We start from the raw sequence: 11,846 nt of genomic DNA on the forward strand, positions 1-11,846 counted from the left end.
TCTGGAACAGCCTGCCATCGGAGGTGGTTCAAGCACCTACATTGAACACCTTCAAGAGAAAATTGGATGCTTATCTTGTTGGGATCCTATGACCCCAGCTGACTTCCTGCCCTTCACGTGGGGGGCTGGACTCAATGATCTTTTGAGGTCCCTTCCAGCCCTAATGTCTATGAAATCAGTGATATATAGCATAAGCTTTTGAGGCCCCAAGATCACTTTATCAGATACTGTAAGAGGACATGCACAGAGCAGTATATCAAGTAGAGAGAGTGATTTGAATACAAAACACATGGAGTGAGGGAGGGAAGGAAGAGTAGAAAGGAGGAGTAGTGCTGAAAGAGGCAAGCAAGTAATAAACCCAAAGGACAAAAGGGTCACAAAACCTAATCTAGATAATGGGATAAGAATCCATCATCCCTGTTTATGCCATCTTTAATACAATCCAGTCTCTGGAAAATTTCTTGGTCCACAATTTCCTGTTCAAGTGCATTTTTAAAGCCTTCCAGTATAAGAACAGCTACCCTGAGTAAGCCGTGGAATGCCCAAAGAGATTGAAGTGTTCTGCTCCAGGCCTGTGTGTCTTTCTCGAACTGATGTCAGATTGTTTGTTCACGCTTACACATGAGGATCACCCCATCTGTCCAGTGTAGACTGCAGAGGGCCACTGTAAGCAGAGGGTGGCGTATGTGATGTTGGTCGAGTTACAACGTCAGACTAACATAGCTAACTGCCTTTCTGGTGTAGACAAGCCATATCTGTTCCTATAGCCAAAGGCAGACAAGAAAGCAATGTTGCTAGTATGTACTTTTGACATCCATAAATCTGTATGAGAGCTGGAATTCATACCTCTCCAGGTTCTGCCACCATGCCCCGTTAGCAAACAAGTGCTTTTTGAATATTTATTTTTATTTAAATGTAATTCTTTTTTCTCATTTATAGTAATTTCAGGCCTCAATGTATGCTGTTATACCATCACATTAAATTTCTTCTTTTTTCGTATGACATTTTAGGAATACAACATTCATAGATACATTTTTAAATGTGATAATCATTCAACTGCTTCAGGGGTAGCTGCATGGATTGATTTTTAGATCACCATTAAATGATCTCATTGGGCAATTGCTCACAATGTGTTACACCATCTGAAAAATCACACCACAGTTGCAAACCTGGACTCTCTTTGATTCTCCATTTAGGGAGTAGATGACCACATTTTCTAAGAAATGTCTGGATGCAATTTAGGGAGGACCAAATCTTTCTCAGTAGGTCAAATCCTGTCTGAGGGGTTGTAGGGTCACTGATGATGTATTTCTGTGGCAGGTTCCTATTTGCCCAGGCTTCCCTCCATTGTTCTTCGGTGCTCTTGTGATCATCATAGAGTTGCTTGGCGTATTTCCAGAAGGGTTTTCTAGATTTGGGCCTGTCCAGTGGTGGCATGGTGATATCCTTGTTGATTGGGAGGTTTAGGTTACCAGTGACTTTATGGTATTCCCTCATGCATGAGGCATCGTGGCCATGCGGTGGGGAAGCAATGTTTGCTAGGACTGGAAGCCATGGTAATGGCGTACATTTTAGCGTTCCTGATGTAATCCTCATACCAGCATTTAACTGTCTATCAACAATCTTTGAGTGCACCCTTTTGTTCCAGACTAGGGAGCAGTATTCTGCTGCAGAGAAACCAAGTGCTAAGTGCCTGCTCGAAGCATGATTGCATTTGCTCCCCATGTCATTCCATCCAGTTTATACACAAGGTTAACTTGTGCTTTCATTTTTTTAGCAACAATCCACTGATAAGCAGGGAAGGTGAGGCTCCGATCAAAAGTTACAATGAGGTATTTTGGGAACTTCTCGTGATTAACCTCTTCTCCACAGGGAGTGATGGCAAGTTTCTGATTGACGTGGGCATTGTTTAAACCAAGATTAAAATGCCAAAGATTGCATTTTAATTTTTTTTTAATTGTTTATATAAAAAATCAAATAATTTTTAAAATAATTGTTGATTTTATTATCCATTCTGATATTATATTAGCCATTCTGCTTTTTTTATATATATATATGTATCTTATAAAATTTTTGTTAAAGTTATTACATTTGGCATTTTATGATTTTCTAGGTCCAGAATGAGTTGCTGTTTGAAAAGGAGCATCAGTTGCATGCGCTGGAGAATAAACTTGGAGAGTACATTGCTGCTTTACAGTTCCAGAAGACTGATAAAAAATCCAAAACATTAGAGAGCTATACTGCCATCATAAGTGTACAAGCTTTGCTTCTGGAACATCTAAGTGCATCTAAAATACTATCGAAGTCGGAGTGTACCCAGATTTTAGAGGCACACAGGCCTGTAAGTAACAGTATTATGAAAAGGGCAATTGCCAAGAAGCCAGCTCAGCAACGGCTGACACCCTTTTGACTTCTGTGGCATTATCTTGAGTTATACTTGCTGAAAATTTGGTCTCATATTTCTGCTGTCTTTTCTAGTTTAGGCAGGGTGTGTCTATGTGCATATATAAAAGCTTTTGTGAGTGAGGGCATCTTTAGATGTTATTCCAATCACAGCATAACTTTTCTTGCGGAATGAAGACATCATGCTATGTGCATGGCTACACATTTATAGAGCAGGCTGTTAGAGAAGGATAAAAAGGAGTTAACAGTTTGCACTGCTGCTGCTGCCCAGTTGGGGGAGTGCTCACTGCTCAGTGGCACTGCTGAAAGAATTAGATGACTCTACTAAGGACTCTTGGGGTCTCCCCATGGAACAAACTGTGGGAGAAGAGAAAGTCTCCCCCCATTTTCTCCCATACATACATGAAGCCAGGGACACCCTGCCCACCTGGAGCAGAGCCTGGACCTCCTGAATAGCAGGAAGCTAGGTGGGGTAGGGGGAGTCCTACCCTTCCTTGCACGTATGGGCCAGGCCACACCCTTTCCCCCTTGTGCAGTTGGATGGATTTGCCCATCTGCTTGGGCAGACCAGGTCCTGCCATGCTCACCCCGTATGCCAGATCAGGCCCACCAGCTGAATCCAGCCCACAGATGGATTGGGCACCACAGAGCAAAAAAATTGGACAGTACTGTGCTCCACAGTCCAGATTATGACTTTTTTGTCTAAAAGTGATATTTGTTACAGATAGTAATCTCAATCACACAGGTAAAGATGGGAAAGATCGTGCATGAAGAATGCTGTAGTGTTTTGATAATAATGCAAGATCAGTTACGTATGTGGTGGTGCCTGACATGATGAATTCTACAGCTATGTGATAAATCATAATTATGGGGCGCCCAAAGTGCATAGTCAGTCTTGCTGTCCCACATTGTGTCTTTGTAGTCATTTTAAAATAAAACTAAACAAACAAAAACAACTTCCTTAGAGCCTTCTGGCTTCCCTTTATCATATTTTCTGCAGCAGGTTTTTGGAAGTGACAACTTACTTTTTCATAATTTCTTTCTGTCCCTTTATTTTTCATAGTTCTGTGCTCTCTTTTCCTAAGAAAATGTTTGTTTTCCATTTGTGACTATCCAAATAGAACTCAGGAGAACATGAAGTAGAATAAATAATATGGTTTTTTAAAAGTGAAACCTTTTTGCTAAACAGCATCTTTAGACAGCTATCATCATGAAAACTCCTTGTTAAATTTTAATGCTATCATCTCAACAGTCTTCTTCTTAAATATAGTATGTTAGAGTCAACACACTGAACAAACTGTTCCAAGTTGGTTTAAAGTATCCTTGTATTAAACAGATCTGTAACAAATATTGTCTCCCTTGAGTCCACAATTATCCACATATGCATTCTCACTTGAGGGTGTCTCCCACCTAGTGCTTCATCTGGTGATGTTTTTGATGTAGCAGTAAGAGGAGAGTATGCTCTAGCTATACCTGTCCCAGGTCCCTACACCAGGGCATATTTACTGCTCTGCCAGGTTCTCAGCCAGAGGACTCCTTTAGAGTTCCTGACAGCATTCAAGCCATAGAAAAAAATGCAAAGCTCATGCTTTCTGACAGCTTCCTTTCAGAAAAGAGTGGGAAGAATGCTGAGAGTTATTTTCTTATCTTTTCTTTGATCCAGGGCAGGGTACAGCTCTCAAATGTTGCCTTCTGGTGCCTGCCCTCATTCATCAGTGCTGTTGTAAAGCCCTGGTGGCATCTTGTCACAACTACTCAGCTGCATCTGTTTTTCCCTCTTACCTGGTTCTTCCTTTTCTAAGCTTTATCAGTTCTATATTCAAGGTTTGGGCCTTGTTCCTCTTTTGATGGCATAATTCGGATTGCCACACAAGGTGCCTGTTTTGCCTGGGGAAGACCAGTGCTGTCATCAGTTCTTTCTGTTCAAACTAAGGATATAAAAGAACAGAAAGAGTCAGGCACAGCTTCTTCTTCTGGATAGCTTCCTGGACTCTATCTCACACATAGGGTCAAAAGACTCAGAGCAGTACCATTCCCTCTGGCACCAGGAGCCAGCATGCAGTGGCATCCTTCTCCCATGCTCAGGGAATCCATCAACATCAGGGGCCTCTATATGGTAACATTTTCAGTTCTCCCCAGATGAGGGGTTAGGAATCGTTTGAATCTATAATAGCATGCTGTCCGCTATACCACTCCATGGAAATGGCTTTCTTGGTAGTAATTACATTTGCAAGGTGGGATCTAAGAACTCATGGCAGCCCACCCCCCCCCCCGCCAACACTACGTTCTACCTAAATAAAGTAACTACACAAACACATTCTATATTCTTGCCCAAAGTAGTCACAGGCTTTTATTCAGGGCCAGAAGATTAACTCAAACCTCATTCGTCTCTTGCAGATATGATTATGTCATTAGTTGTTTGTAGCTGACACATCCGAAAGTACAGTGACACCAGCCTAGATATTATCTAAACAAATCTCGGGCTGCATAAAATTATGATGCAAGGCTGCTGTGGTGGAGACATCAGAAATATGGATACATTCCATCATTCATCATACTCAGGCTATGTCCATAGCATTTCTGCATAACACTGCTATAACCATTTGCTGCGGGACAGTTCCCTAGAGCTCTGTTTACAAAGCAGTATGCCCCTGTAGAAGTCTCTTGGGCAGATGCAGTGCTCGGCAGACCAGTCCTCCAATTTCTGTTCACCTGGAGCTAGAGGGACTCCAAGCCCCACCTTCCTGTATGTGGGCACTGCTTCAGAGTGGCCCATAAGTAAGAATATGTGTGTGGACAACACATCTGGAAAAGTTTTAATTAATCATACATAACTTGATTTTCACACTGATAAGATTAGCTCAGAAACAAAGCATTAAACTCACTTCGTGAGGCTTACTGCCTTTTCTGAAGTTTGTGTAACAGGTGCCAAGGCAGGACCGGTTTCCAATTCAGAAACAGATTATTGCCAGCTTCCTTGTTCAGCTGTTTGGGTGAGGAGGGGAGAGTGGTATAAAAAGGATAGCTGAAGAGCCAGAGAAAAAAAGATGTAGTGCTGAGTTCCTTATCTGGTCTGAGGACCAGGCTGGTGACATTTTTGTTTGCTACTCTTTCTGCTTATACTACCTGCTTTGATTGATGAGTATAGACTTTGTCCTGCTAATCAAAGCTTGCCTGTTGCTCTGTTTTATTTCTGCGTATTCATCTCACCAGTTGGCAAATTTAGTTGACATACCTATTAAATAGAAAACACCAAAACCGGAGGCCATAGTAACTTCTCACACTAATTGCATCAGAGCTTGTTCAACCAAAGAGTAGAAGAAACTCATGCTTCAGTGCATATGAGTTTGTTTTACCTCCCTATGAATAGTTCATTAGTATTAATTTTCACTGCTATCTTAGCACACAAGACTTAAATTCAGCCTGATGCCAAGTACTGGACATGCACTTATTTAGAGGCTCCCTGCTTAATGTCCTTAAGTCTAAATAAAGAGGACAGTGAAAAAGTAGGTCAGAGGGTATTATTTTCTCCGAATTATAGTTGGCACAGAGAAAGTAAATGACTTGTCTAGAATACCAAGGAAGTCTGATGCAGAACCCAGAAGTGAAGCACAAACAAGCTTTCTCACCAACTCTTCACTAAAAACCCTGATTTTTAAAATGCCACTACTGAGCCTCCTAAGGGCATTCAAAAAGTATTCTTATTTCATCATACTGACATTATTTTATAGATCCTGTGTTATCATAAATAGCATTCAGCATTTTCCAACCTATTTAGTATAGGTAATTGATTCAGTATAACTAAAATGTGTGTGCATGCATTTTCAACAGTGTGTTTCAGCAGCTTTATGCTACGTATAAAGATATCAGTCTCTCTTTTCAGTCTGTTGTGCTGATATTATATCTTCTGGATGTCTTCACTGGAAGTTTTCAGGTGCCACTGGCTTTTAGCAGAACAAAGATATACTCTAGGGTGTTGTTCTGACACTCATTGCTTACTAGTCATGTTTTACCATAGCCATCACAGTGATTTGGAAACCATAGTGACTGCAAGTGATTTGGAAGAATGAGAATGGAATAAAGTAATATTGCAATTCCATGATGGTATCTTTTTTCTTAAGCCCAAATGAAATTTCTTCTTCCAAGATGAATTACTCATTTTTATCATTATATGTTTTCATATTCTAGGAGATTGAAGACCTTGACAGAAAGCTGGAATATGAAATGCTACATAAGGAGTCAGCTCAACATCAGCAGAACCTAATAAATAGGCAGAGATGGAATCCAGATGGATTTGGACTTTCAAGTGAAGTTGTAGAAATTAATGCAGGCAGACAACTTTCTACTTTGCTAAGTCAAGCCATGAATAAATGTAACCATTTAGTAAACCTACATCAGCAAAGGTAAGTTTTTCTGGTATTACAAATTACTGCCTTTTCCAAAACTAGCTTTGTCACTGTGGTCTTCATTGGTTGTAGCATACCCTGAAGAAAGAGCCGTCTTAAAGTTTTGTAAGCTTTGAAGGACAGGGACTGTCTCTTCATATAAAGCCTTTAAAGTTTTGCTGACAGAAGGTCCATCAGTGTACAGCAGCTGCCAGCCCCAGCCTGTCATTGTACATACATGTCTCTGTGGTATCAGGCATCCTTCTTGCAGTGGCAGAGCATAAAGCAGGGGCAGGCAAAATGTGGCCCAGGGGCCAGATGCATATTTTCCTTTCACTCTTCCTTTTCCCATCTGCTTTCATTCTCATCTCTGTGAACATGTCCTTCATACCCATTTTCCTCTGCATTATTGTGAACTGAACAGCAAATAAGGCACTGCTAGCCAAGGAGTTAGTGTCCATTGGCTCTAATCTAACAGCGAGTATGTCAGATTTACAGTGAAGGACCAAAGCAGTTGAACTCCCCTGATTTTCCCGCTGTAAACTTTTGAGTGCCACTCCTATGAGTCGATTCTACCTGCAAGCCTCTGGACTGCTAGATGTCTCTCCAACTGCTGTGATGACCAGTTTTTCCAACTGGTGACCAATGGGTTTCTCTGTTTTCCAGGGAAGGTGGGGTAAGGGGAGATAGCTTGGGAAGAGGGGGCCCAAGCAGATCTGTAGACTGGGCCAAACAGATCCCCTGCTAATGCTGTGGTAATGATTTATGTGAACACTGAGGATGACTAAGTATTGGAGAAAGGAAATGCTGCAGCAGGCAGGAGGGTACTTTGGTACTGTGTTGCGTTGCTGCCGCAAGCAGTGGTCCCTGCTGAGCTGCCAAATGAGGGCATAGCAACATTTCTTACAAGGAAGGGAGAAGTCCACCATTTCCTGGAACTAACTGAAACTGCTGTGGGAGTATCTGCTGGAGCACTTTCTGGAGGTGTTGTCTGAAGATAAGATGGGGGAGATTACTGTGCAGGGAACATGAAGGGCATATAGGGAATGATCAAGATGGTTCATAACAGCTGGTCATGCAGCAGCACTTACTGTTAGTACTTTCACTGCCCTTTTTGCTTTTCATCTATTGTGTGACCTGCAATCCTGGCTGTCAAAAAGCAGGTAGTTCTCAGGAGGGTTCTTTGTCACAGGTTGCTCATCTCTCTGCTTCTGGCAGGGTAGATTTACTCTGTCCTCCTCTCTATAGCATCCAGATAAGGTTTAAGTAGGCTTTTGTCAGAGGTGTGCTTTGTGTGCCCCAATCTGAGGGGGAAGGGGACGCATAGCAGGGCAGACCTAACCACCTGTTGTGCTGGAGCACCCAATGGAAAGCTGGTCACTGGTCCTTGAGTTTAGCCAGGTATTGACTTCTGCCTAAGTCATATCCCTTGGCTTGCATTCTGCTCATGTTGAGCTTGCAGATGTGGCATTTTCCGATTGCTCCAGTGACCTCCCTTGCCCCAAAGGGTAAGGATTTCCTATATCTTCCCTTCTTTGTGCAGGTGTGCCCCTGTGGGTATATTCTCCTCACACAGGAGATCACATGTATCCCAGCACGGTGTTAAAAATGCCAGGCAGCCTCTAGTCAGTATGAATTTGGGGAAAAACTAATGTCCAGACTGTTCTGCAGAAAGGTGTTTTCAGGAAGACTGCTCAAGTCTCCAGAAACTGAGAAATATCTTCACTCATCTGCTTACCACCACAGGGTATCAGTGAGCTTGTATTCTTCGGGGGAGATAGTGTTACTTTCCTGGCAGCAGGGAAGCATTCTGTCCTTTCAGAAAGAATTTAGGCCCAGTTCTCATCCACCCGTTAGGCCCATAAGCATACTTAGTTGCCTTATTGCCTTAACTTGCTCCAAAAACCAGTGGGCAGGTCCTGGTTCTTTGTGTGTGGATGTAGTAACCATCTGCCACCTAAACCTGAGCTCTGCTGGCCAGCGTATGCTACACCTAGCTTTGCGCATCTCCCATTTATGCTGGGGTGTAAATTGTGCTTGAGGCTGCTGGAAACCATTGCAATAGCAGCATTAAATAATAAACTGATTAGCTGTGAATTGTAACACCTTGCATTGCATTCAGCATTTCTGGTATGGGCCAGTGGCTTAATACTAATATTCCACAGTTCAAGCAGGAGACCAAGGAACCGAGACTGACTCTGGTGTTCTCATAAGTTTATCAGACAGGATAGGGAGTGCTGTGAAAACCACGCTGTCAGTCTCTGGGGAAATATTTGCAATGAAATGCAACCTGCTTGAATTTCACTTCTACCTTCCCCCCTTGTGCACATTTTGATGCAAATTGAATTCTCTGTGATCAGTTTTGCTTGGATATACAAATTGTTCTAGCCAAGCAGACCCATTTCCAGGTGTCCCTGTGAAAATGGATTTTTCTTTTTAGAGCAAAGATATCTCTAAACAAAAATGGGAAAATATATGCTTTTGAAGGTTTTTTGGTATGGAAATTGCTGTCTTGACAACAAATATTACAAAGCAGGTATAGATGAAGCTTTGCAAAATTAAATAATAAAAATACCTCTTTGAATTACATAGATCCATGGTCATTTAGTGCTCTGAGTTTCATGTAGCACTGTGAGAGAGCTCTGAATTAAGTTGGTTTCACTTGGATTGTTTCATAAGGAATGGTTTTAGACATGGCAAAAGGAGTCCAGACCTCTGCTTTCAAGATCAAATGTTTCACATTTGCACCCTTGTACTTTAGGTTATGAGCCCTCTAATTATGTTGGTAAAGCATCAGCCAACAGTGGGACCTAAACAAATGTTGCAGAAGAATGTCTGAGAGATCTCTAGGAAGAGAGTTGGGTCATTAGTCCACCAGAAAGTTTCCATTAGGGACCTGTAAAGGAACAGTAAGGGGAGCAGCTCAGCTGGCTTCCAGAATACAAGGCAGGATAAGGAAGCCTCACAACCTACCCCAGATGACCCATAAACATGGTAAATGGGCCTTGTGGTTCAGTTCAGAAAGAGAAAATAATTAGACTTGAGAGATAATTTGCTGGGAGCTGTCTCTCCCCAGCAGTGCTTAACCTCAGAAGCCCCACAACTTTGTAAAAGTATGGTGGTAGATGTGTTGATCTTTGAGGAGACAAAGGGAGAAGAGGAAGTCAGCTGTCTGAATGTTTTTAAGAGATTTTGGATTTGTGTTTTAGGTAAAAGATTAGGGTCAGATTCTGCTTTGCATTTTTAGCGGTTTCCAGTGTGACAAAATAGACAGCCTTTTGGTGAACATGGGGAAAGGAAACCTGTTCTTAGCTTGTTTAAGTAAGCATGCCATAAAACATTAACAAGATCTGCCAAGAAAATGTTATGTTTCTGAATGGATGAATTTGGACATGAATTGTTTCCTTATAACACTAAATGAGGAGAATGTTCATTTTCTCTTCCACTTCAGCTTAAGAGAAGAGCAATGGAATAATGTGGTGCTTGAAGATCTTTTGGAGAATATAGAAATGGACACATTCTTGGCACTTTACAACCAGGTAAGGGTGTAATGAAATAAAAGACTACTTTTTAAATTGCTGCTTTATCTGGAAATTGAGGGTAACATGAAAACAAGGTTGTCTTAAGCATGTCATTCTTTTCCTTCTCTAATCCTTCCAAATACTTTTTGAGCCCAGTCCTGCTAAGGTACTCACGATGTTCACTACTTCAGTTACTTCAGGCTTAGTAGCTAAGTAACCTTGAGTACATCACCAGTTTACTACAGCAGGCAGTGGTACCCTCCAGTGTACCAAGCCTGTCCATGTGGGCTGTCTTCTGAACCAGAAGTAGTGTTGCTACATTTGTGTGGCTTTGTGGACAGGCTAATTGGCACTTTAAAAGGAGACAGCATGTTTGAGAATGCAGTTGCCTGGTCTTGGAAAGTTTGCAGTACTCATTGAGAGAGTAGTAAATACTATGCTCACTAGTATATACTTTCCGTTATTTATCTTGTGTGTATATAATTTACATTTTCTTCAGGTTAGAAAATAAAAATTATTCTAATTCCTCATTTACTTATAGTCTTATATCCTGAGGGTCTTGTGTTACGGCAATGCTTTTATTTATGTCTAAACTGATATGGAAATATATTCACATTAACATTTCAAACCTAAACAACAGAGGTGGATAGAGATACAGAACATGTATATATGACTTTTTTCTTTCTATTCATTCTCATTTTAAAAAAAGCTACCTCTTCAGCTAGCACAGTTTATTAGCCTCTACTGATAGACAGACCTCCAGAAGGCAGAGAACTATATGAGACACAGGCTAAAGTAGCCACTGGGAGAAGTTGGGATAAGGGGTGGTGCCTAAGCACCAGTCCTCAAAAGTAGTTAGAATTCTCCCCTGTGTACCCACCCCTGAGATGAGATGCATAAGCCAAGATAGTCCTTCTCACAAAAAAGACAGATACCCTTATCATATTGTGCCTAGGGATTTCCGTAAATCATGCGGGAAGTACCCCCTACAGCGGCTCCTTTAATGTTTTTCATTTTGCCTCTTGCCCACCCCTGCTCCTATTGGCACAGGGGCCCTGCCAGCTGGGCCTTTTGCTGCTGTTAAAATAGGCCACTGTGCAGTAAAGCACATGTATAGACATTCCCGCTAGGTGTTTTATCCAACTGCAGGACTGCGTAGAGTCAGTACCTTTCTCTGTTTTCCCAATGAATATTTTTTTATAGAGAGTGAAACAGCTTCAGTAGTAAGGATTAAGAGAAACTTGCTCTAGAGTACCTACTAGCCTGGGTGATTGGGACACTATACTGGGATGTGGGGTATCATGGTGTGAGGAGGCCAGGACCCCGCGGGGCCCGGCCCGAGAGAAGAACCCCGGAGTTCCGCCACGTTTCCGGGTCCGGACCCGGAAGCCCGGCCGGGAACTTAAAGTTTCCCGGAACCTGAACCGCGCCGGCGCGGGACCGGCGCGGGAAGATAAAAGGGAAACGCTTACCCAGAGCAGAGGAGGACGGAGGCTCCAGCCGGAGCCTACTCCAGGAGCCGCGGAGCCGGGACCTG

The 11,846-nt window shown here is 42.2% G+C and overlaps 1 protein-coding gene across 2 annotated transcripts in view; it reads left to right on the top strand.

Annotated features, from left to right (window-relative positions):
- EVC2 (EvC ciliary complex subunit 2) overlaps positions 1-11,846 on the top strand; it is a 175,676-nt gene that overhangs the window by 144,718 nt on the left and 19,112 nt on the right. For both annotated transcript variants that reach the window (XM_019553168.1, XM_019553167.1), the window contains exons 16-18: positions 2,114-2,341; positions 6,592-6,806; positions 10,240-10,327. In XM_019553168.1, coding sequence (XP_019408713.1) covers positions 2,114-2,341; positions 6,592-6,806; positions 10,240-10,327 — 531 coding nt within the window. The remainder of the gene's footprint in view (positions 1-2,113; positions 2,342-6,591; positions 6,807-10,239; positions 10,328-11,846) is intronic.

This window comes from Crocodylus porosus, unplaced genomic scaffold (genome assembly GCF_001723895.1).
Source record: "Crocodylus porosus isolate Cpor-Errol unplaced genomic scaffold, CroPor_comp1, whole genome shotgun sequence".
Lineage (NCBI taxonomy): Eukaryota > Metazoa > Chordata > Crocodylia > Crocodylidae > Crocodylus > Crocodylus porosus.